Below are 26,826 nucleotides of genomic sequence, written 5' to 3'. Positions count from 1 at the left end.
CCGGGACCGTAACCTAGCTGGGATTGTGTTAAGAAAACCATCCCAACTACTTGCAGACCCTCTCACCCCTCTGTACCCTGTTTTGCATTGCATGGGCAAAGGTACTCCTGGGTTGGCTCCCATCTACTCATCACCTAGGAACACAATGCTTGCGTGAGGTCATCATGAGTCAAATTCTGGCCCCTTGGAAGATGACAAAAGTTCTCATTAAAAGATTTGGCTCTATTGAAACACTGTGGGTCAAATTCAGAGCTGACCTATATCTCATGCCAGAGAGGAAGGATGAACTTGTGGTTATGACAATGGATTTTGACTCGAGATATCTGAGTTATATACCAGGCTCTGCCACAGACTCTTTGTGCAACCATGGCCAAGTCACTTAAAATAATCTGTGTGACTCAGTATCCTCATCTGCAAAACAGGGGTAATAACTAAGACTACGTTTTAGTCACAGGTATTTTCAGTAAAAGTCATAGACAGGTCATGGGCAATAAACAAAAAGTTAGGGCCCCGTGACCTGTCCATGACTTTTACTAAAAATATCTGTGACTAAATCTTACCTGCTGAGAGGGGGATGCTCCTGAAGACTGCTGCTGTGGGAGCAGGCAGCCTGGGGCCCTGATGCAGCTGGAGGGAGTGCTGCCTGGGGCCCTCTGTCGCTGGAGGAGGGGGCAGCCCGGGGTTCCCTGCCACTGTGGGGGGACAGCCCGGGGCACTGCTATTACTTCAGGCAGAGGGCGGCCCATGGCCCTGCCACTGCTCAGGGTGGAGGGCAGCCTGGGGCCCCACTGTCATCGGTCTGGACGAGGGGTGGCCCGGGGCCCAGCCGCCATCACTGCTGGTCAGAGCAGGGGATGGCCTGGGGCCCTGTTGCCATTGCGGGTCCGAGCATGGGGCAGCCCAGGCCCCTACTGCTGCTCGTCGAGGCGGGGGCAGCCCAGGGTCACGCGGACACTGCTGCTGGTCCCAGACCGCTGCTCCAAGGCAGTGACAGGCATCAGCTGCCTGGGGCTGCCAGAGCACTGGCCACTGCAGCTGGCCCCTGGGATTCCCCAGCTGCTGGGGTGGTCCTGGGGTCAGCTCCACCAGCGCTGCAAAATTCACGGAGGTCACAGGAAGTCACAGAAGCTATGACTTCTGTGACCACCGTGAATGATTTGCAGTCTTAGTAATGAACCTTCCTTTCTCCCAACCTTTGCTTGTCTGGTTCATTTAGATTGTGATCTCTCTGGGATGGGGGCTGTCTCTTACTATGTGTCTGTACAGCACCTAGCACAATAAAGTCTGGATCTTAACTGAGGGCTGTAAATGCAACTGAAATGCCAACAGATAACAACGATGCGACTGAAATAAACGTAATTCAGGATAAAATGTAACCGATGATATTACAATTGCATGGATTTAAAGTAATGAATGACCTAGAAGAATGTAGAGCCAAATATTAAAATAATAAATAATGTTTTACATATTTAATCTATCTATCACCATTCATCCCAGAGCACTTTATGGATAACTTGAGCCTTTTAAAGTAGTCTAGGAGGTTAATCTATCTATTTGTATGGTTCCTATTATCATAATATCTAAGCACTTGCCATTCTGTAATACATTTAACCTCTCAACCCTCCTGTGTGGTAGGGCGGTGCTATTATCCCCATTTTACAGTTGGGGAAACTGAGGCAGAGAGACTAAAAGTAACATGCCCAAGGTCATGGCAGGGCAGGGACCGGAACACAGCTCTCCCAAGCCTAGGCTAATGCCCTAATTACTGGGTCATCCTTCCTCTCTAGATACCATTAGACACATATGCTCAGATTCTGTCACGCTGCACCTTGTGTTGTCATTTATACCTGTGCAAAGAGGGTGCAGAATGGTAGCATTTTACACCCACTGTGCACTGGTGTAAATGATGACAGGATGCAGAGCAACAGAGAATCAGGCCAGTCAATCGCCTGGACAGCTTAGAAAATCCCAACCAAGGCTTGTTTCACCCATCACTGAAATGCAGCTGCATTTAGGGCAAAAAAAGAGTCAGCTCCTTAAGGGCCTGATCCCAAACCCACCAAAGTAAATAAAAAGATTCCCATGGACATTGGCTCAATCCTCAATGGCACATTACAAAGCCATGCAGTTTAGAATAGGATCTGAAGACTATCTTGTCCCACAGAACGGCCGGGGAATATCTCAGAAGGCAGTCGCCCTCTGGCCACTGACCCTCTGACACTGACCCTACAATGAAACCCTCCAGGTCTCCTGACGATTCCACAGGATCTGAAGTGATGGCAAGCAGTCAGGACCTCAGCTTCACATCTCATCTGACTGCTGGCAGCTTACAAGGAAACCTGAAAATAAAAGAGCGAGAAACAAAAGGATAAACAAGTTAGCCAATGTATTAAATCCCACTCTGCTTAATGGCTTTCTTGGGTGCTACATCTGTTGTTTGAAGTAGCATTCCTTCCCCTCTGCCTGAGTGCTGAGCACCTGCAATATTTGCCAGGTACAAGCTATGTGTGTGTGTGTGTGAGAGAGAGAGAGAGCAGGGGGAGCTGCGAAACAAGTTAATTAAAATGTTTTTTCTCTTCTCTTCTGCATTACAGCTGGTCAATACAATGTCTGCTAACTTTGGAACCTCACTTGTGCTTTACAACAGGTCCCCCACTGTCATCTCAGTCAATAACTCTCCATTTGGTCCAAAACACTCCTTAAAAAATGCACCAGTAGTTAAGATGCTTCCAAGATCCCTCTGTATTTATTACGGCTTATCACAGGGCCTGCAATGTGGGTGCAGCTGTAAAACTTCAAGAGAGATCAAATAGCTTTGCTCCCAGGGACCATGTGTGCATTGAGGGCAAGGAGGGGAGGGTGCAATCGCTCATTAGCTTTTCTTCCCTAAAGAACTTGTGAAAACCCATTTGACACCAGCTTTCATTTTAATTGAATTTTCCATTTTTTTATGGTTATGATGGATGCGGCTGACGAGATGGCAGAGGGAGTCTGGAAGCAGCAAAAGAAAGGTCCCTCTTTCCAAGTGCCAAACTTTCAGATGTCTCTGCCCTTTTTACCAGGGCAATGTGGCTGCGTGCCCCCATTTACCTAGGTAACAAGGTATGGCTCCTCTGAAATAGCAGGCATTGCTGCCGCTCAGGCAGATACACCCGTGCTACCTTTAAGCTCATTATCATGGAGAAAAATAGCAATGAAGTCTTGGAAAAACAGGGTTCAGCACAGGCTATGTAACCCCTCCTGCAATCCTGGGCATGTATACAGAATTTAGAAGTAAGGGGCTAAAATCCACAACTAGTGTAGCTCTTTCGACTTCAGTGTAACCCTTGCCTAGATTGCAAGCTCTTTGGGACATGGACTGACTGTTTTTTTGTTCTGTGTACAGCGCCTAGAACAATAGAGTCCTGGTCCATGATTTCAGTCCCCAGCTGAGCAGCTGCTCTGCAGTGTAGTGCAGGAGAAGTGTGACCAAAAATAAAATACCCAACCCAGTCTTTGGCCTGCAGCGGCTCACAAGCTTCAGTTCCTCTAATGCAGCTTCCTTCCAAGGAAGGCATGTGCAAAACTGGCTTTGTAGCTAAAATAGGCTAAACATTCACCATAATGTGGGGTAATTTTAGAAGAGAACAGGCAGTGACTGTAAACCCCCGGAAATGTATTTCAATTGTAATGTCAAGGAATAATAGCAAAACGAATTCCCCAGGTCTTCTGCGCTGAGCTCTCGTCTCAAAGTCCTGTACTCTTCCCCCTCCCCTTTTTGTCTTGTGCTTGGAGTGTTGTGGCAAAAGGGTTGCATAAAATCATGGGATAAGAAACCAACAGAGTTTGAATTTCCCCTCTAGGGTAAGGCAGTGAGCCAAGCTGCCTGCAGTGGTGTGTGAATGTACAGTGACTGGACAGCCTCAATCTGCCAATGATATTTGTATGGGTTTTCCTGGAACACCTCAGACAGGTAGATGATCTCTACCAAGATTTAAGCACCTTAAATTTGCCTAAAGTGAGTCTGTTAAGTCTGTCTTTGGATACCTAAATAAGCAGCGTGATTTTCAAGGAGCTGCACATGCCGCAACTCCGGTTACCTTCAGTAGGAGCTCAGAACTTTTGGAAAATCAGGCCCATTTATTTGTGCAGCTAAATTTGGATGGAGGGGGCTTAATTTGAGACACCAAGGTTTGAAAGTCTTGGTCTGATGCCATTAGACCAGAGGTTCTCAAACTTCATTGCACCGTGACCCCTTTCTGACAACAAAAATTACTACACAGTCCCAGGAAGGGGGACCAAAGCCTGAGCCTGCCCAAACCCTGCTGCCCTAGGTGAGGGGGCCAAAGCTGAAGCCCAAGGACTTCAGCCCCAGGTGATAGGTGGGCAGGGGGAGGGCCTGTAACCTGAGCCCCACAGCTAAGAGCTTCAGCCCCAGGTAGTGGGGCTCGGGCTTCAGCTTTGGCCCCGGGCCCAAGCAAGTCTAACGTCAACCCTGACAACTCATTAAAACAGGATCCTGACCCACAGTTTGGGAACCACTGCATTGGACAAATCACGCTCTTGGTTTGTTCTGCACTCTCCTGGCTGTTATATGGATGCATTACCAAGCAGGCATTGTCGTCTACGAATGCTGAGCCTTACTAATGAATAAAACGCCTATGGGAAATTTGAATAATTTTCCTTAATATTAAAGCTATATAAATATTTGAAATTCATGGGCTTAGAACGCATGCTAATTTGTGGCATAAATATTTCAAATGCATAGACAAACTCCTGGCCCCATCCCCTCCAAGTACACTGGTTAAATTTCTCCTGACTACTCGGGCGGTGTAATCATGTTAATTCACTGGTGCGTAGCAGGGGATGGGAGAGAGAATCAATAGCGGGATTTAACTCCTGCTGATTTCAGACATCACTTCACACTCTTGTTTGTAGCAGCAAATACTGATGCGATAGATTAATGCAGAGTTTATCTGTTGTTGTTTTCTGTCCCTACAGTGTCTGCCAGGTTTACATACCAAATCCAGAGCACCAAGGGCCTAATTACTGGGAGTTTTCCTATTGACTGCAGTGAGCTCTGGATCAGGCTCCCACATCAGCTGCATCCAGGCTATGAATGGGTGTGAAAGGAAGCAGTGGGAGTAATTTTGAATGAGCTGTCATCTCAGTATCTGGTGGTGGAAAGATCCATTTTAGAGCCAGCAATCCCAGCTTTAGCTTAAAGCAGAAATCTGTTTAACCCTTACAGCACTGATATTTCCAAGCTACTAAACGTAGAACTAGATCCTCAGCTGGTGTAAATCAACAATTGGTTTCGATGGAGTTACACTGATTTCGACCAGCTGAGATCTGGTTAATTATTATTTAAGTGGCATGAACATAAAACTGAGAGTCAGGAACCTTCTCTTCTACAACTCTGCTGGATTTTGGAAAAATCAGTTTGAACTAGTACATTCAAACCTCCCCAGAGTGTGTGTGTGTGTGTGTGGTGGGGAGAATATACTGTTCTGGAGGGGTAAACACAAATGTGATTCACCTTAACCAACTCCCACATTTTTTAATGCTAGACAGAACTGTGGCAACTCTCTCCCTGGAGTAGAACATAGTCAGACATAAATTGACTCCCAAAGCCCTCCAGGAGACTGCATAGGGTTGCGATATCTGTCACACACGTAATGGATGACCTGGCTAGGTCCTCCACAGGCAACTCGGAAAACATCATGTGCATCTGACCATTTAAATCCTATGCCTGGCTCTAGGGGCAGGTAAGTCACTTAGCATTTCAGAAAAGAGTTCATTTCTCCACTGCCAGAGAACAGTTATTAGATTTTACAAAACTGCAATTTAGCCTTCATACACACTGGGCACCCTCTGACCTTTTATTTTCTTATTTCTTCTCCCTGCACCCTCTCCTCCCCTGCATTGCTCCCAGACTGAACAACAGAGCGGGTTAAGCATAGCAAGATGAAATGCTAAGGCACTGAGAAGTGCATTAAATAGCTCACTCGCGGGGGCTTGCACAGCCAAATCGGCCGGAAGATGAAGTGTGGAAGTCTCTCTCACACCGAGGATCCAAAATGAGGTCCTGCTTAGCCGGCAGGAGAACATGATCACCGGACTCCAGGCCACGTCTTTCCTTGGGCACAACCCTCCCAAACCAATGGACGTTTTGCCAGAGGAAGGAACAAGTCTAAACCCACAGGGGAAAGATTCAATCTTGAGCATTTTGTCAGCCTGGCCCAAGGAGATTATCTATCAATGTGTGAAGTGTCGCATGACAAGAAATAGCTGTTCTCAGTGCTGCTGGGTCCCTAGAGATTTTCCGATAGCTTGAGCTGGATTAAGCCAGCCTTGGATGCGTAGGATTTATCAGCACTTTCAATGGAGAGGTGCCTGTTTCATTCCAGGAATCCTTTGTGGTGAATGTTGCAGTTTATCTGCAACTAGGGATAAGAATTCTCTATTTATTTCTTTATCTTGTTTCAGACCGGCAGGGCATTGATTCGTTCCGCAAGGACAGGTGGAAATCCAGCCACATGCCTGCAGGGTGAAAAGAGAGGTGAGACTCCAGCAGGAATAATAATATCTAGCTCTGACACCGTGGATGGACACTTACAAGGGGGGGCAAAGGGGATTCAAAGAGAGCATGAGAAAGAATGGAGAATCACTCCGAGCTAAAACATAGTGCTGAAACCTGTGTTTCATTGGTCATTCCATTGACGTCAATGGCACAGCTCCCACTGGCTTCACTGCGACCAAGATTTCACCCCCTGACCCTGCAATCTGAGCTGTATGGGCTCAAGGGCCTGATGGCAGGATCTGCCCCACACCTGGGAAAACTCCCATTCAGATCAAGGGGAATTTTGCCTAAGGAATGAATTGCAGCATCCAGCGGTTAATGTAGAGCCTCTTTCATACAAACAACTTCAAAATGCTCAAGTTAAATAGTAGAGTTATGGAATTACAAAATAAATATCAACAGAGGGAGAGAAAAAGAATGATCACGCTGTTCATAATTGGCTCGTTGTTACCTTCTGCTTCCATTCCATTTATTTGTTGTATCTACCCGCTGTCTCTCACCCAATCACAAAGATTTTTAATGAATCTGTTAACTCAGCGGTCGTACCCTATGACTGGAAAATTGCAAATATAGTACCTGTATTTAAGAAAGGGAAAAAGGTGATGCAGTAGTTTGACCTCCACTGTATGCAAGGTCTTAGAATGAATTTTGAAAGAGAATAGTCAAGGGCATAGAAGTAAATGGTAATTTGGATAAAATGCAACATGGTTTTACAAAAGGTAGATCACGCCAGAGCAACCTGCTCTCTTTCTTTGAGAAGATGACTGCTTTTCTAGACAAAGGAAACACAGTAGATCTAATCTACCTAGATTTCAGTAAAGCATTTATACCGTTCCACATGGAAATTATTAGTTTGACTGAAGAAGACAGGGATTAATATGAGAACTGAAAGGTGGATAAGGAACTGGTTAAAGGGGAGACTACAACGGGTCATGCTGAAAGGTGAACTGTCAGGCTGGAGGGAGGTTACTAGTGGAGTTCCTCAAGGGTTGGTCTTAGGACCAATCTTATTTAACATTTTCAATAATGACTTTGGAACAAGAAGTGGGAGGGTGTTAATACAATTTGCAGATTACAGAAAACAGGGAGGTATTGCCAATATGGAGAAGGACCAGAATATCATACAAGAAAATCTGGATGACCTTGAAAACTAGAGCAATAGAAATGGGATGAAATTTAATAGTCCAAAATCATGTATTTCGGGACCAATGAGATTTTTTTTGCTATTAGCCGGGAACATATCAGTTGGAAGCAACAGAGGAGAAAGACCTGGGTGTATTGGTTGATCTCAGCATGGCTATGAGCCACCAATATGATGCAGCCACAAAAAAGGCTTATGCAATCCTAGGATGCATCAGGCGAGTTATTTCCAGTAAATATAGGGAGGTGTTATTACCATTATACAAGGCACTGATGAGTCCTCATCTGGAATACTCTGTGTAGTTCTGGTCTCCCATGTTTAAGAAAGGTGAATTCAAACCGGAAAGGGAGCTGAGAAAGGCTATTTGAATGGTCAGAGAAATGGGGAACCTACCTTTTGAGAGGAAACTCAAGGAGGTTGGCTTGTTTAGCCTAACAAAACAAAGGCAGAGCAGAGATATAATTGTTGTCTATAAATACATCAGAAGGATAAACACCAGGGAGAGAGAAGAGTTATTTAAGTTAAGGGCCAAGGCTGGCACAAGAACAAATGGATAGAAACTGGCCATCAGCAAGTTTAGGCTTGAAATTAGAGGAAAGTTTCTAACTATCAGAGGAGCGAAGTTCTGGGTCAACTTTCCAAGGTGAATAGTGGGGGCAAAAAACCTAACTTGTTTCAAGACTGAGCTTGATAAGTTTATGGAGGGGATGGTATGATGAGGTTGCCTACAATGGCATATGGCACATCCATAACTGCTATTAGCAAATATCTCCAACACCTGGAGATGGGACACTAGATGGGGAGGGCTCTGAGTTACTACAGAGAGTTCTCTCTCAGGAGTCTGTCACATGGGTCCTGCTCACAGGCTCAGGGTCCATCTGATCACCATATTTGGGGTCAGGAAAGAATTTTCCCCCAGGTCAGATTGGCAGAGACACGGGGTTTTTTATTAATTATTAATTATTATTATTATTATTATTTGCCTTCCTCTGCAGTGTGGGACACAGGTCATTCACTGATTTGAACTAGAGTAAATGGTGGATTTTCTGTAAACTGAAGTTTTTAAAACAAGATTTGAGGAAATCAGTAGCTCAGCCAGAGGTTATGGGCCTATTACAGAAGAAAGTGGGTGAGGTTCTGTGACCTGTGATGTGCAGGAGGTCAGACTAGATGATCATGATGGTCCCTTCTGGCCTTATATTCTATGCATCTATATACATAGATTATAAGCTTTTTGGGGGCTCATGCTATGTGTTTGTACAGCACCTAACACCATGGAGCCCCAAATCCTGATCAGGGCCCATAGTTGTTATCACAGTACAAATAATAGTATTAAAGAAAGTGGCATAGGCAAGAGACAAAAATGAAAAGAAATTTATATTTGAAAGAAGGAGACAGCAATGCGCAGAGAGACAGGGAAGTGGATTCAGATGGCATGAGCTGTAAATAAGAATGTTCTTGCAAAAAGGGACAGATTTAATGTCCATTGAAATCAACAGAAAACCTCCTGTGACTTCAATGGGCTTTGGGATCAGGTCCAAAGAGTGGCAATACAGGGCCTAATTCTCATATTTCCTGCTACTTTGCATCCTTGCACCACTCTTTGCACCCGTGCAAAGTGGGCACAACCTGCTGCCAAATCAGAATTCGTTGCTCCTGCGTGTGGCAGCATTTTTACATCCACTATGCACATGCATCTGAGGAAGTGGGTATTCACCCACGAAAGCTCATGCTCCAAAACGTCTGTTAGTCTGTAAGGTGCCACAGGATTCTTTGCTGCTTTTACAGATCCAGACTAACACGGCTACCCCTCTTATACTATGCACAGGCAGCAGAGAATCAGGCCCCTTATGTAAAAAGACAGAGAGGAGGCCAACATGAGCGGAGAGGAAGGAAAGAATCCAATTATGGGATAAAGGGCAAAGAGAGAAGGTGCATGAGGTGGTCCGGAATACAGCCATACGAGTCTTTAAAACAAGAAGGGCTATGAAAAGAGGGCAAAACTAAAGCACCTGAAACAAGCTTAGAACGTGCTTCCCCTACTTAAACAAGGATCAATTAGGCATCTCCAAAATTAGAGGCTTGCTGATTCATTTTAATGGAGGGCAGCAACCAGTCCCTATTTCAGTGCCAGCCTCACTGTACTTTAGGTCTGCTTCTCCTGGCATTGCCACTAGAACTGGTCATCTTTTGTTTCCGCTGAAACATTTTTTTCAAAGAAAAATGGCTTTTTGGCAAAATGAACATTTTCATTTTGGTTGCAGTTTTCCAGTTCTGACAACACCCTGGGCCGCGCCCATCCCAAGTTATTTGGTAAATATCTTTTGGGAAGAGTTTTCAGTTTACTGGTCTATTTTTGATAAAAAATAATATTTGGTTTTTGAAATGAGATTTTTTTTTAACAAAATTATTTACCAAAAATGTTTCTCAAAAACAATCCCACATCCCCCAGTGAAAAACTGGAAAAAAATTTCTTGTGTATTTTGAAAAAACAAACATTTTTTGTCCAAAACACATTTTTTCCCAAAAATTTCTCACAAAAAACTGGCATTTTTCAAGAAGCTCTAACTGTTCAAAAATCAGGACCTTAACAATCATGAAATCTTTAAAAATAATTATAAATCTTGGGTTCTTTTTATTTGGTGTTTTGTTCCTGAGCCTTTTAGGATTACATTTTCAAGCTTTTCTCTGCAACCATGCGGGCTAGACACTGACTTCTTTTCAATGAAAGCTGAGATTCTCACCATTATATGACTCTAGGAGTTGAGCCTTTAAGAAAAAAACCACAAATATCATGAGACTCATGACAAAAATGGCAAGAGATGGCAATACTTGTTCTCCCCCTGCTTTTGAGAGTGAAATGAGGAGTTGTTCCATTAGTGTTGAGGGAATTGTGCTGCTTTAAAACCAGGATGAGTGCTCAGAGAATAAGATCTTTCATGTTCAGGGGGTCTCACTTTCAGGGGTCAAAGTCTGTTAAGTCTGTTAAGGCCATCTCTGTGTTAGAAAAATTTGCTCCAATACTGGTGCAAGTTAATATAGACAGGACCAAACTTCACTTCCAAAATTACAATGGGAACAAAAATACCTTCAAAACATTTACCCCCCCCAATCCCTATAAAAGGACATTGTATTATTCAGGTGTTCTCAAACTGGGAGTTGGGACTCCTCAGGAGTTGCGAGGTTATTACATGGGGAGAGGGGGGCGCGAGCTGTCAGCCTCCACTCCAAACCCCGCTTTGCCTCCAGCATTTATAATGGTGTTAAATATATAAACAAGTGTTTTTAATTTATAAGTGTGTGGGTTGCACTCAGAGGCTTGCTCTGTGAAAGGGGTCACCAGTACAATAGTTTGAGAACCACTGTTCTACAGGGATTTTCTACACTGCAGTTAAAAACCCACAGCTGGCCCATGCCAGCTGACTCAGACTCGCAGGGCTCGGGCTAAGGAACTATTTAATTGTGATGTAGATGTTCGGACTTGGGCTGCAGCCGAGCTCTGGGATCCTCCTACCTTGCAGCACAAGCCCCAACATCTACACTACAATTAAACAGCCCCTTAGCCTGCACCCGCTGGTACGGGCCAGCCACAGTTGTCTCACTGCAGTGTAGACATACCCACAGACTTCACTTTTTACAACCACATTCCTAGAGTATTCTGGAGCATTACGGTAACTATACCTACTAGCGATAATCAATGTTTTTCACTTGTATTGCGCCTATAATCTGAGGATCTCAGAATGGTTCACACAGAGTAATTAAGCCTCACAACACACCTCTGAGCTATTATTATACACATCACACAGAGTCTGGCACAAAGAGGTGAAGCCCATAGGGTTCAAACCATCCATAGTTAGGCACCTAAATAAATGGCCTGATTAGAAGGTCTTTAGGGAAGGGAACATCCTTTTGTTCTGTGTCTGTAGAGCAGCTAGCCCAATGGGGTGCTGGTTCATCACTGGGGCTCCTGGATGCTACCACACTAGAGATAATAGATAACAACACAGGTGCTGAGCACCCACAAATGCCATGTAAGTCCAAGGGCACTGTGGGCACTCAGCACCTTTAAAAATCAGGCAGTTTTTGTTTAGGTGCCTAAAGTTAGGCACCCAAGTCCTAACATGTTGGTTTAATACAGTGACTCAATGGGAGAGGCAGGAACAGAGCTCAGGTCTCCTGAGTCCTTCTCCTCTACTTCTATCACTAGGCAATGCTACTGCTTGCCCTGCCCCTTCTACAATATTGGGTGATATTTTTAGAAAGGAGAGCAAAGCTGTGTGGAAGGCTTGCTCAGAGTTAATTTCAGTAGCAGCAAGCGAGGGAAGGCCTCATGGGAACAGACAACATTTTCCTGCTTGCATCACTGATCACCCATGTTAGAAGATGTCTTTGGTTTGTTTCACAGCAACTAACAGACACATGAAAATGTGTTTGTACTGCACTGGGTTAGCAATATCCATGTCATGTAGCAATACACTAGGTATGAAGTGGTATTATCTAATCTGTGTTTTCTAAGGCAATAAAATATACTACATCCTATTTTCCTGATTTTTCTAAAATGTTGACAGTGCCACACACAAAAAGATCAAGGTCTGCAGCTGTTATGGGATCCCTCGTTCTGTGGGCTGGAGACGCCCATGTCCCAAAGAACCCTACTTTTCCATGTCAGCAATTGCTGGGGCTGTCACAGGGATGCTATTGATCAGTTGTGGTGAGAGGGGAGACCCATGGATGGGAGGGGAGATGGGGTATGCTTGATCCACATACAACACATGCAGCTGACCAATCTTTCAAGGGCTCTTGTGTTTTTGCAGTGTACCTTGCAAACCTGTGCACTCCAGCAGGAAGTCTGGAGAAGGAGCCATGAGCAGGACCCTGAGAGGAAGCAGAGACAGCAAGCCTTGGGCACAGAGCCCGCTGGAAGGGCCAACACAGGGATTTCTGAGCAAGCTGCCTGCGGTTGAGGGAACACTCAGTAATGTGTTGAGGGAAACAGGACTTCAGGGGCATCTGTCTGTAAGTAAAGAAGACTACACCAAGAATGTACCTGACTCATAGCACTGATTTCTCCTTCTACTGAAAACAACCCTGTAAAGCCTGGAATATGGACAAACCACGCAGGCTAAAGAGGAACAGTCTGCACCCTGCAAACACATGTGTTCCTCTAGCCACCAGAGGGCTAGGAGCTTCTGCTTAGCACTGTCCTAATGGACTGATCTACTGGTTTGTGGGGACACATCCTGCTTTGGGCAGCACAGCCGACAGCATCTCACAGATCATGACCTGTCACTTCTAGTCAGGCTCACCTCCACCAGGAGCTTCTGGGAATGAATCCCATTACAGGCTAAAGGGTTTTCTTCCCCTTCCATATGGTCTCCATAACACTCCAGCTTTATCTCGTTTTAACCCCTTTCCCAGCAGGTGAGCTCACAAGCCAGGGATAAGCAGCTCATCTCACAAGTTACGCATAGTTTCTATCTGTCATGAGGAGAGGGGCTTCTTTTGGGGGGGAGGCAAAGAAGCATGCTACAGTTCCAGATTTGCCCTCTCCCTCCCTGGGAGGAATGCACAAACCTTTCTGCAAAGTGGTATCCAGGTCAGAGCATTATTTATAAACCTGGCCAAATACACATAGCAAAAATCTGCACCATGGGCCAGGCTTTCAGCACTGGCTTCTGGTTTTTAACGGCAGAATTTTGTACCCACAGATAGTTTCACTCACATTTATCCACATGGCTTACTGTGGGTGGCAATGTTCCTAGTTAGACATGTCTAGCTGCTAGATGACCAGTCGGATGCCTTCACTGAGGTTGCCAAAATACATTCTAGTGGAAGACTAGCCTATTGTACCAGATTGATGAGGTGTGGGGGACACGGGGCTGCAAGCATTAATGGGGTGAAATGTTTATATTTTGAGTTTATTTTGGGGTGGTGAGGATTGTGGGGTCAGGGCTTGTATGGGTTGGGGACGGGTTGTTTGTTTCCTGATGAGCTTTAATTTCTTTACATGCGTTGAAAGGATGGGCTAATGATTTGGGTGCTAGGAAGAGGCTTAAGAGTCCTAGGTTCAATTCCCTGCTCTGCCACAGACTCCCCGTATGACTGTGGGCAAGTCACTTAGTCTCTCTGTGCCTCAGTTCCCCATCTGTAACATGGCGACAATAGCCCTGCTTTATGAGCCTGTTGGGAGGATAAAAACATTAACGTTACTATGGTAACAGCCATCTAAGTACCTTAGCTGGATACTCCCCTATGCTGGGAGCAGGGCCAGCGTAGAGTCCTTACAGCAGATCTACACCAGCTGAAGGGGTCTTCCTGTGACCGAGCACCTGTCTACACTTGAAATGCTACAGCAGCACAGTTCTCCTGTCCGCACAGATAATTCATCTCTTGGAGAGGCGCTAGCTAGGTCAACAGAAGCACTGGGGGTTAGGTTGGCTTAATTACGCTGCTCAGGGGGTTGGATTTTTCACACCTCACGTGACATTTTTAAACCAACAATTTTCTAGTGTAGTCCAGGCCTCTGAATCAGACCCCAGCTGTGAAAGGACAGGAGCCAAGTCAGTGGGCTGATGCTGCTGGACTACACAGGGAGTTTTGCCCTGACGCAGTTTGCTCACTTAGGATCTTCCCATCGCACAGGGGACAAATCGCTTTTCCTGTTATTTAACACACAAAGGCCTCCTTCCTCATCAGAGAGTCACCAAACCATGCAGCCGGGCCAGCGGTAACACTGTCTCATCATTCCTGATGGCTCCTTTCGGCCATGCACCTTTCAAAGCCTACTGTGCCACCAAAGCCTTTCCCATTTGGCCTGCACTAAATTGTTTTCTTTTTGTTAACCTGTGCACACCGGTCAGAGGGAGAGAGGATGTTACAAAGCAGGGAAGGGGCTGGTCGTTGAGGTTCACAAGCTAACCACGTCAGGCTCCTGAAAAGGTCCAGTGTTCAGAACAAAGGCAGAAAGCAGAGAGAGGGCTCAGGAGGAATCCATTACAGAGCAGGCACTGAGACGTGTGACCCTTTCAGACTGGGAGGGGAGCATTCAGGGCATCGATTAGAACGATGCACGGGAGCTGGAATTGCATTTCCCTGCAATGCCCTTGACCTTTGAAGAAACAAGACAACTCTGATCTTGGCAGGGATCATGACTTGAGCTGCTTGTGACTCAGACTCTTGGAAAGTTTGAGCTTTTGCCTGATGAAAACTCAGCTGCAAAAGAACTATGGAAACAAATCCTCAGCTACGTAAACAGGTGCCTATGCCAAGGAAGTCAATGGTCACACAGGAAGTCTGTGGCAGAGCTGGGAATTGAACACAGGCCTCCTAGGTCCCAGTCCAGTGCCTTAATCACTATCCCCCCTCCTGCAGTACCTGGGTCTGCAGACAGAGGAGAACTGGGATTCCCAGGGCTGTCAATCCAGTGATTTAAGTCATTTGGGGTGTAGCCTCTCATCCAAGTCCAACACATTTCACAGCCTTTTAATGAAGGTTTCCCATTTATTATTATTGCTTGTATTACGGTAGCACCTTGAGACCCCAATAATGATCTGGGCCCCTTTGTGCTGAGTACGATACAAACACCTAGGAAGAGAGAGTCCCTGCCCACAAAAAGCATCCCGAAGCGTGTGTGTCGGGTGGGGAGGGGCTGGAATTTCCAGACATGGCCCAAATTCCCCATTTACCTGTCTGGTATGATGATGTTCATTAAATCGTGCAGATCTCTCCGAGAGGCGTCATATGAGGTTTCCTGGCCTAACAGAGATCAGATTAAAGCTATCACTTTCCATTTTCATTACTGGTGCATAGAAGGTTCGGGGAATCCAAGTTCACATCCTGGAAAAAAAACAGCCATCCTCCCCTGTATCATTTTCCTCCTCCGAGTTGACTTGAGGCCTTTAGGTATCGCTCTGACTGCTGCTGACCTAGTGAGAACTCTAAATCCACGTCAACCGAGGACTAGAGCTTGCTGCACCTAGCTTGATCTTTGCTCTACCTACATGTTAACCTTAGGCTGCAAAGGGAGAAAACTGAGCTTATGAAAAGAATGATGATGCTGGAAAGACATCTGCCAGCCTCATCCCCGGAGCCCGAATAGCAGTCAATCGGGCTAATCTGAGTTATGTCCGCTGGGTATCTGGTCCTGAGACTTTATCTCTGGGTGCCAGCAAACATGGAGCCTACCAATTCACCAGCATCTGGATGTTATATGTAAAACTGGGTAAAATTTTCAAAATCACCTCAGTGGTTTAGGAGCTTAAGTGCTACTTAAAGGCCATGAGACTTGGATGAATTTGAAAATTCTATTAGCTTTCCCTAGTTTTGTAACTACAGGTTGGTGCATGGGCATCTGCTGGAATTTGATCTCAATACCCGACAACTTGGGTAAAGTTCAAATCCAGATACAGGATCTAGGTATTATTATTTCCCATATTTTGTGCTCAATCCCATCTCTAAAAGGGGTCAGTCTGTACCTCTGGATTCACCCATCCTTCACCTCTATGAACATTTGGAATTGGATCCAGGCCTGAACTTTGCGGTTGGAGCCCACTTCTACGGAAAATCAAAGAGCTTTTTCTGTGGCATCATATTAGATCAGGTAACATTCATGCCCATGTGCATGTGAGGATGCAGGCACACCGAGTTACTACCCCAGCCTTTTGCTTCAGGAGACACAAATTCAAATCCACATACAGTCTTCTTGACTTTCATCCTCCAAAACTGAATATAAGTCCAGGAACTTCTAGCTAGTCCTTCATGTAAACTGGTCCACATATGTGAATCTCTTTGGATACAATATGACTTTCTTCCCAAACTCCAGATGAACCTTTCTTAGAAGTCCAAAAATATCTGCCTTAGTTCCTCCTCCTTCCCCAATTATTCTTCATTGTGTTTGTCTACACTTCTAAAGAGAGGACATGGAAGCACAAAAATGTTGTCAGGATGGCTATTTTCATGAAAATATGTCTGGAAGGTGGAAATGCACATTCCCATGAGATTCCCAGCCCACATTTTCAGAGGTTGCTCAAGACAATCTGCCATCCTAGGCAAAAGTTCAGTGTCCACCCCACTCCTTGTAGGCCTAGGGTGGCAGATTTGGCCCAGCTGCCCCTCCTTCATGACCCAGGGTGACTGGAGCAAATCTGAGTGGTATTGTGACCCCATGTACCAGGTCGCAACACCATACACTGAGATTTGGCCCAGTCACCCCTCTGTTATGATGGAGGGGAAGCCAGGCCAAATCAGCCACTCTAGATAACTACCCAAAAATCTGCTGCTCTAGGCAGTTCCCTAGATTGCCTATAGCTAGACTGACCCCTGACTGTTTGCAAACAAAAGTTCAGAGAAACATATGAACTTTTGGATGCTCATCTGAATGGACCCTGAAGTACGAACCTTCTGAAATTGGCTCATTGTGGGGGAATCCAGCTTTGGTATGTGTAGAAACCTCTGCCACTTTCAGGAGCGATATAAAATACCTTCAAGGAAATGCATCTTCGAGACATGATGGCAAGGGAGCTCTCTGGAACTAAGGGTTGTTTGTGTTTTATCAGCGAGGAGCCCGAGGAGAGTCTAGAGAGGAGACAGGAATCAGGTTGGATCATTTTGTGACTTCGTGCACCACAGCTACTTCTCACTCATGTATCAAGATGGCATTAGCCCCTTTCCAAGGGGGTAGCCTTCCTATCTGGAACTCTTACCCCAGGGCACCCCTGGCTTCAATGACCTGATTATTCTGGTCTCCACCAGCCCTGTCCTACTTCTCTGTCCTTTCAGTCCAAAGCTGTAGGATCAGAGCATGCCGGTGATAAAGATATCATTCTTCCTACCCTTTGGCCTTCCGTTCCCGCCCTGCAGCTCCCTGTAAAACCTCCCTCCGCCCCAGCCCCACGCACACACAGCTTTTGGGACGATCTGGTTTCTCCACGGAGACAGTGTTGACTTTTTCCATCCACTCACCACTGAGGAGGGCGGGTGGGGGGGAAGAGACCGAAGCTTACAGTATTAACAGATCAGGGTCATGTACGCCACCATATGTCACAGATTAGCGGGAGAGCTCTGCTAAGAAGCCTTAGGCAGTTCTCCCATTGCAACAGCGTCCAGCATCCTGAACTAAAAACGGGGAGCTCGGACAAGGAAGGGAGCATATGAGTTTGGGGCTAGTTCTGACCCAGTTCTGACAGATTTCACGGCACGACGTAACTTCCCCTTGACTCAAATTCAGCACTGAGGAGTCAGGGTGAACCCATCCTTTCCTTCCCACCTGCTCCCTCAGTTTGAATGTGGAGCAACCATGTTTTTTCTTGCAACTCTCTCTTATGCCATCTCCAGACCCTCTCCTGCCCAAACAGCCACCTCCTAATTGTGGATCATTCACCAGCCTTTCCAGCTGCTGCTTGATTGGCTGTCCGTTCTCCCTGCCTGGGTACAGTTCTGAACAGCACCCAAGCAGGCATTTGCCAGGCAGGTAGGGATGCTACCAGCATTCCAGTCCCTGGGGACAGCCTGCACCCAGTTCTAGGGGAGTCAGTCTATAGTCGGTAGGTTTTTAGCAGCTGGTGCAAACAATATTTTCCTCTTCCCAGAGGGAGTCCGGCCGTCAATTCTTGTACAGCCCTGGAGCTTGGAGCCCTGACTTGGCTGATGCCTCTCCAGGCAGTGCTGTAATATAACCGTTAAACAATATAATGCTCCAGTACCGTGTCCGCCCAAGTCTACTAAATGAATCCTTGGTCGGCTGTGGAGCTCCATGGCTTTTCTCTGCCTCAGGGTTGAAATAATATGAGAACTGGTTCTTGTCACTATATTTCCACCATCTGCAATACTGGAGGCACTCAGCCAAGTGTGGAACGTATATAATGACCATGCTTGGGATGACAACAGGGTTTGAACCCTGGCCCTTCAGCACTGAAAGCACAAGCCACTACTGCTAAGGGAGCAACTCCTTTAGCTAGCAGCTGTAGTAGACTCGTTCTCCTATATGGATTAGACACTAAAGTGGGACTCGGACTCACGACTGGCTAAATCTGGGTGACATACAATATTTCATCCCCGATGCAAAAATAGAAAACAGCCCAAGAAAAACAAAACACAAATAATTAGGTATTTAGGTTCCTGTGAAAGCTGGTGGTGTGTTCTCCCAGGCTTACATAACATGGTGATGAGCACAGACAGACAAACATATATGGACATAGACAGAGAGATACGCCAGCTTTCTGCAAAATTAAATGCTGATCCACTGTAGCTGCAGTTTCTGGAATGAGTCAAAGAGGCCAGGAAAGACCCAGCTGGGTTAATTCAACCATCTTATTGCTTTGCCACGGCATACTTGTAGACCAGACAGGTTCTTGCAGGGCAGTCCATGTCAAAGAGCGGAAGGAGAGCCAGAAAGACCTGAGGACTCCTAATTGGCCAGTATGTTGAAATGAACTTTATAAACCACTTAATGTGGCTATCTGAGCCACTCTGGGAAAAGGGGACAGGCAGGAAGGTCACCACAGTGTTTTCCCCTCCCCCAGCGGCCAGTTCTTGAATAAATAACTGCAAGTTGTCAAGCTAGTTTTACAGCTGCGGCCAAGGAGCCTCCTTGAACTGCCATACTAGGTCAGACCAATGGTCCATCTAGCCCAGTATCCTGTCGTCCGATAGTGGCCAATGCCAGGTGCTTCAGAGGGAATGAACAGAACAGGGCAATTTATTGAGTGATCCATCCCCTGTTGCCCAGTCCCAGTTTCTGGCCGCCTGTCACGTAGTGTGGGGAGTCCGGCCCTGCACCCCTCTTCCTGGGACCCACAGTGACTCTCAGCCAGCCAGTAAAACAGAAGGTTTATTGGACAACAGGAACACCGGTTACAGCAGAGCTTGCAGGCACAGTCAGGACCCCTCCCTCGAGTCCTTCTGGGCTTTCAGGGTGCTTGGATCCTAGCTAGGATACCCTGAATTCCGCCCACACAGGCCCAAGCCCAAACTCAAACTGCTTCCCTCCTGCCACTCCCTTCCTTTGTTCCCCTTCCCGGGCAAAGGTGTTGACCTTTCCCCTCCCTTACCTAGCTCAGGTTACAGGCCCTGGCATCGTCCATCCCCTAAAGTCCTCCCCTGCTCTCCCACTCCCCACACAGACAGTCCCTACTGCATCACATCTCTCCCCCCTTCGAGACTGAACTGAGCGGGGTCACTCTGCCCAGTGACCTGGGGAAGTTCAGGGCCCCCTCTCCGGGACAACGCGTCCGCTGTCAGGTTGGCACTTCCCTTCACATGGACCACGTCCATGTCATAGTCCTGCAGGAGCAGGCTCCACCTCAGGAGCTTGGCGTTGGCTCCTTTCATCTGGTGCAGCCAGGTCAGGGGAGAGTGGTCGGTGTACATGGTGAAGTGTCGCCCAAAGAGATATGGCTCTAGCTTCTTAAGGGCCCACACCATGGCCAGGCATTCCTTCTCGATGGCCGCGTAGCTTTGTTCCCGGGGTAGCAGCTTCTTACTCAGGTACACGATGGGGTGTCTCTCCCCCTTTTCATCCTCCTGCATTAACACTGCCCCCAGTCCCATGTCTGAGGCATCAGTGAACACCATAAAGGGTTTGTCAAAATCTGGGTTTGCCAGAACTGGGCCACTAACCAGAGCCTCCTTCAGCGCCCGGAAAGCCTCCTGGCACTGCTCAGTCCAGATCACCTTGTCTGGCTTCCCCTTTTTGCACAGTTCAGTGATGGGGCCGGCTATGGCACTAAAGTGGGGCACGAACCTTCGATAGTACCCCGCCATCCCAATAAAGGCCTGGACCTGCTTTTTGGTTTGGGGAGCAGGCCAGTCTCTGATCACCTCCACCTTGGCTGGTTCCGGCTTCAGGCAGCCGCTCCCCACCCGATGGCCCAGGTAAGATACTTCAGCCATCCCCACCTTGCACTTCTCAGCCTTTACTGTTAACCCAGCCTTTCGGAGTCGGTCTAGGACTTGTTTAACCTGGGACATGTGGTCCTCGCAGGTCTGGCTGAAGACGCAGATGTCGTCAATATACGCCATGGCAAAACTCTCCATCCCCCTCAGTTGCTTATCCACCAGGCGCTGGAAGGTGGCCGGCGCTCCCTTGAGGCCGAAGGGCAGGGTCAGAAACTCATAGAGCCCCAGAGGGGTGATAAAGGCCGATTTTAGCCTGGCATCTGCGTCCAGCGGCACTTGCCAGTAGCCTTTGGTAAGATCCATAGTGGTGAGGTACCGAGCACCTCCCAGCTTGTCTAGGAGCTCGTCAGGCCTGGGCATAGGGTAGGCATCAGATACGGTGATGGCATTGAGCTTTCGATAGTCCACACAGAACTGGATTGACCCATCCTTCTTGGGGACTAGCACCACTGGCGAGGCCCAAGGGCTGGAAGACGGCTGGATCACCCCCAAAGCCAGCATGTCCCTGACCTCTCTTTCAAGATCCTGGGCAGTTTTCCCAGTGACCCGAAAAGGGGAGCATCTTATAGGGGCCTGTGACCCAGTCTCCACCCGGAGGACAGTCAAATTAGTGCGTCCAGGCTGGTTGGAAAACAGCTGTCGGTATAGATGCAGCACCCCTCTGATCTCAGCATGCTGGCCCGGGGTCAGTTGATCAGAGAGGAGAATCGCCTCCAGGGGGGAACCAGCTTTTGTCCCAGGGAATAGATCTACTAAGGGGTCATCTCCCTGCCCCTCCCAATGTCCACACACGGCCAACACCACATTCCCCCTGTCATAGTATGGTTTCATCATGTTCACATGGTACACCCGACGGTGATGTGCCCAGTTTGACAGCTCCACCACATAGTTTACCTCATTCAGTTGCTTGATCACCTTGAAGGGCCCTTCCCAGGCGGCCTGGAGTTTGTTTCTCCTCATGGGGATGAGAACCATCACCTGATCCCCGGTGGCGAAGGCTCGGGCTCGTGCTGTGCGGTCATACCAGACCTTCTGTCTCCTCTGGGCTCGGGCCAGATTCTCCCTGGCCAGGCCCATGAGCTCGGCCAGTCTTTCCCGGAAGGTCAGGACATACTCCACCACTGACTCTCCCTCGGGAGCGGCCTTCCCCTCCCATTCGTCCCTCATTAGGTCTAGGGGCCCCCTCACCCGCCTTCCATACAACAGTTCGAAAGGTGAAAACCCGGTAGATTCCTGGGGTACCTCCCTGTACGCAAACAGCAGGTGAGGTAAGTACTTGTCCCAATCTTGCGGGTGCTGGTTCATAAATGTTTTTAGCATCATCTTCAGCGTCCCGTTGAACCTTTCTACCAGCCAGTTGGACTGGGGGTGATACGCTGAGGCCCAGTTGTGCTGGACCCCACATTTCTGCCATAAGGACCGGAGCAGAGCCGACATGAAGTTGGACCCCTGGTCCGTTAAGACCTCCTTGGGGAACCCCACCCGGCTGAAAATTGTCAGCAGTGCATCTGCCACTGTGTCTGCTTCAACAGAGGACAAGGCCACCGCCTCGGGGTAGCGAGTGGCAAAATCCACCACCACCAGGATGTATTTCTTCCCTGACCGGGTCGTCTTGCTGAGGGGTCCCACTATGTCCATGGCCACCTTCTGGAAAGGTTCTTCTATGATGGGTAAAGGCCTCAAAGCCGCTTTCCCCTTGTCCCGGGCCTTCCCCACCCTCTGGCAGGGGTCACAGGATTGGCAGTACTGTCGGACATGGGTAAAGACCCCAGGCCAGTAAAAGTTCTGTAGCAGCCTCTGCCTGGTACGCCGGATTCCCTGGTGCCCTGCGAGAGGGATGTCATGGGCCAGGTACAACAGCTTGTGACGGAACTTCTGGGGAACCACCAGCTGCCTCCTGATCCCCCATGACTCTACTTCCCCTGGGGGAGCCCATTCTCGGTACAGGAACCCCTTCTCCCACAGGAACCTCTCCTTGCAACCTCTCCTCATGGTCTGTACTGCACTAAGGTCAGCCCGGTCCCTGTGCTTCCGCAAGGAGGGATCTTTCTGCAACTCGGCCTGGAACTCAGCAGCTGGGACAGGGATGGGGACCGGCTCTCTCTTGCTGGCTGGGTCTGAGGCCGCAGCCTCTCTGAACCGTGCCCCTGGGCGTTCCCCGCTCCCTGGGTTAGGGTCCTGCACCTCGGGTCGAGTACCTTCCCCGTTGTCGGGGAGCAGTGCCCTTTGCCGACTCTCACTACGAGTCACGACCAGGGCACTCTGGGTGTTACTAGGCCAGTCCTCAAGGTCCCCTCCCATTAACACGTCAGTGGGCAAATATTGGTGTACCCCCACATCCTTGGGGCCCTCCTTGGCCCCCCATTTCAGGTGTACCCTTGCCACGGGTACCTTGAATGGGGTCCCACCCACGCCCATCAGGGTCAGGTAGGTGTCGGGCACCATCCGATCTGAGGCCACCACCTCGGGCTGGGCCAGCGTCACTTCTGCACCCATGTCCCAGTACCCAGTGACCTTCCTCCCATCCACTTCCAGGGAAACAATGCACTCTTTCCGGAGGGGCAGCCCCGCGCCCACCCGGTAAACCAAAAACCCGGAGCCTGGAGCATCCACAGGTGGTATGTTGCCAGCCCCCCTTTCCTGGGAATGTAGCCCCTCCTCCGATTGGATTTTTACCCAGTCCACCCTCTGCGGGTTGGGTCTGCTTGGTCTGTCCCTGAGCTTGGGGCACTGGGCCCGTATGTGACCTCGTTGGCCACAGCGATAGCAGCCCATATCTCGTGGGTCCCCTTGTGTGGGTCGGAGGGACCTGCCGCTGGATGTTCCCCTTTTGGGGGGGTTCTCCATAGGTCCCCTTTGGGAGGTCCCATGATGACTCTCTCTCTGCGTTGAGGCAGGCCTGCTCCTTCGAGACTCCTCCCTGCCATCCCCTGCCCGACTGTCCACAAATTGGTCGGCCAGCTGGCCTGCATGCTGCGGGTTCTCCGGCTTCTGGTCCATCAACCACAGCCTCAGGTCGGACGGGCACTGCTCGTACAGGTGCTCCAGTATGAATAGGTCAAGCAGGTCCTCTTTAGTTTGGGCCCCAGCCGTCCACTTGCGGGCATACCCCTGCGCCCGGTTGACCAGTTGTAGGTATGTGACCTCACGGGTTTTACGCTGGCTCCGGAACTTTTTCCGGTACATCTCAGGAGTCAGCCCAAACTCGCGGAGCAGGGCCTGTTTGAACAGTTCGTAGTCCCCTGCCTCTGCCCCTTTCAGTCGGCTGTACACCTCCACGGCTGTGGAGTCCAGTAAGGGGGTGAGAACTGCGATCCTGTCTGCAGGATCAACCCTGTGCAGCTCGCAGGCATTCTCAAAGGCCGTCAGGAAGGTATCTATGTCCTCCCCCTCCTTACGCCGGGGCAGCAAGTGCTTATCAAAGCTCTTTGTAGGCTTGGGTCCCCCCTCACTCACCGCAGCTGGGGCCTCACTGCTCCTCAGCCGGGCCAGGTCCAGCTCATGTTTACGCTGTTTCTCCTTCTCCTCCCGCTCATGTTTACGCTGTTTCTCCTTCTCCTCCAGCTCTCGCCTCTTTAACTCGAGCTCCTCCCGTCTCAGCTCCCTTTCATATTCCAGCCGCATCCGCTCCACGGATGCCGAGCGTCGCTGGGAGGATCCCCTGCTGGGGGGTGAGCTTCGCCGTGAGGCTCCCCTGCTGGCCGTGGGTGTCACGGTGCCCTCGGTATACACTGGGCTCCTCCCTGCCCTTCCCCTACGCCTAGGAAGGGGGGGTCTCGGGAAGCCCTCGTCCGCCGGCTGACCACTCCCAGCGGGGACAGACACTGGTGCCTGCGCTGCATCTGCCCGGCTGCTTCCCTCAGAGACAGGGCTCCGTTCATTCGTGCGGTCTCCCTGCTCCAGCTGGGCAATCAGCTGGTCCTTGCTGAGCCTCCCTGGGTGCAGCCCCCTCTGCTTGCACAGCTCCACCAGGTCACACTTGTGCCGCTTGGCATACATCTTCCTGCTGGCCACTCACAGGCCAGGGTGCTCTCCGCTCCCCACGGTTTCCAGGGGGACCCCTAGTGCACCAGCCCTTCGTGAGGTCACCACCTCTCTGCCAGGGTCGAGCTGCAGACTCCTGCGCCCCTGGGACCGCTCGCTGCAATCCCCCGGGGGACCCTGTTACTGCAAAGTCCTTCTCACTGGGCACACACTCCCAGGGGTTAATCACCCCTTCGTTTTACTGCTCCCCAGTCACTTACTGCAGGAAGCGCCGTCCACGGGGTGCAGTATATCCCACCGCTGCCACCAGTTGTCACGGAGTGTGGGGAGTCCGGCCCTGCACCCCTCTTCCTGGGACCCACAGTGACTCTCAGCCAGCCAGTAAAACAGAAGGTTTATTGGACAAGAGGAACACCGGTTACAGCAGAGCTTGCAGGCATAGTCAGGATCCCTCCATCGAGTCCTTCTGGGCTTTCAGGGTGCTTGGATCCTAGCTAGGATACCCTGAATTCCGCCCACACAGGCCCAAGCCCAAACTCAAACTGCTTCCCTCCTGCCACTCCCTTCCTTTGTTCCCCTTCCCGGGCAAAGGTGTTGACCTTTCCCCTCCCTTACCTAGCTCAGGTTACAGGCCCTGGCATCGTCCATCCCCTAAAATCCTCCCCTGCTCTCCCACTCCCCACACAGACAGTCCCTACTGCATCACACCGCCCCAAGTCCTTGCAAAGCTGTGACGCTGATTGGCTTCCCAAGCCTGAGAAGGGGAGCAGAGTGCAGGAATGGAGGCACCACTGGGAAACCCGGTGACCTTTACTGCACCTCCAGGTAGAAGTAGGGGTGACTACAGACCACAATGGGAGTTTTGCCATTGACTTCCAGCAGGATCAGGCCACTTGGGTGTGTCAGAGGCAATAGGAGTCATCTACTGTCTATACCACGGTTTTCAATCTGTGGTCTAGGGACCCCTGGGGATCCACAGACTATGTCTAAGATTTCCAAAGGGGTCTGCATCTCCATTTGAAATGTTTTAGGGGTCTGCAAATGAAAAAAGATCGAAAACCTCTGGCCTAGCCTGATTTAAATAAAGTGTTCTCTAGGGTTACAGCACGACAGGACTGGGAGTCAGGACTTCTGGGTTCTATTTCCACAGCTGGGAGGATATGTGACCTACTAGTGAGAAGAGGTGGGACTGGGCATGGAAGTCAGGATTCCTGCATTCTATTCCCAGCTCTGATAACAATTCATTGTGATGTCTCAATACACCCTGATTTACTCATCTGTAAAATGGGGACAGTGATACTTCACTGACTTCACAATGGTCTCCCATTCCTGACCTGGGAAGATATGATCTTTCTACCAATGACAAACCAGAAACATTTTTAATAAAATTCAGGTTACAGACTGTTTGGCTCAAGGGGATTAAACATATGAACCAACCCTTTTAACAACACATGTGCAAACGCATGCTTGGGACTTTGACATGCTGGGGGTTCTGCACCCAGGTCATGTGCACGCTTGTTGGTATGTATCTCTTTGAAGACGTGGTTCTCGGAATCTCCAGAGCAAAATGACATGATAGGGCAGGGCATGGGAAATGGCCTATACAGCTTTTCACTTCTAAATCACTGGTTTGAATCCAGGTCAGTTTGGAAATGCTTAGAGATTTAGCCATGTAGTTCTGATCCAGATTCTAACTTCTGTAAAATCTGAGAAGGTTCAGAGCTGGAGTTCTGGTTCAGATCCATCTGACAGAGATGGTCCCAAACTACAAAGTTTGGATTCAGAGCTGAACATGCCCAGGGTTCTGGTTCAACAACTCTCCAGTAGGCAATGGAACTAATTACCCTCTGGTAGTTGTTCCTCCAGAAGTCTGTGCGGAATGAGTGGATGGATCTGGCTCCATGATATCCTTTTTAAAAAAATCTCACCGCCAAGGCAGGGCAGCAGGAGGGTGAGGGAAAGGAGGAGATGCTTCCCACTCACTATATCCCTTCAAAGCACTAGGGTTTTCCAAGTGGAGGATCAGAAGTTCAGTTACATATTTCAGAAACCTAATTGCAACGAAGACCCAGTGCAATCCACCTCCCAGCTAAGCTGCAGCATGGGCTGTGAGAAAGGATTGCATGGAAATGAAAGCCCGGCAGAACCATCTGCATTTGTTCTTGCTAGTTCCATTTCGCAGCCTGGCATCGCAACAGCATTTGGCTTACAAACTAATTCAATTGAGATGTCAGCCTAGATACCC

General features: G+C 48.8%; 1 protein-coding gene across 6 annotated transcripts in view; it reads right to left on the bottom strand.

Annotated features, from left to right (window-relative positions):
- The window catches only part of MLN (motilin), a 61,670-nt gene that overhangs the window by 17,156 nt on the left and 17,688 nt on the right, over positions 1–26,826 (bottom strand). Inside the window, exons 1-2 of one of the 6 annotated variants that reach the window (XM_030561363.1) lie at positions 15,389–15,426; positions 2,226–2,339 (exon numbers count right to left, since the gene is read on the bottom strand). In XM_030561363.1, the coding sequence (XP_030417223.1) occupies positions 2,226–2,312 (87 nt within the window). In that variant the 5' untranslated portion in view covers positions 2,313–2,339; positions 15,389–15,426. Of the gene's footprint in view, positions 1–2,211; positions 2,340–2,631; positions 2,706–5,987; positions 6,201–15,388; positions 15,427–26,826 lie in introns of those variants that run through there. The other 5 variants (XM_030561360.1, XM_030561365.1, XM_030561364.1 and 2 more) reach the window with 5 other exon arrangements.

This window comes from Gopherus evgoodei, chromosome 4 (genome assembly GCF_007399415.2).
Source record: "Gopherus evgoodei ecotype Sinaloan lineage chromosome 4, rGopEvg1_v1.p, whole genome shotgun sequence".
Classification (NCBI taxonomy): Eukaryota; Metazoa; Chordata; order Testudines; family Testudinidae; genus Gopherus; species Gopherus evgoodei.
Note: the sequence above shows the minus strand (reverse complement) of the source record. Positions and strands in the feature narration are given on the sequence as shown.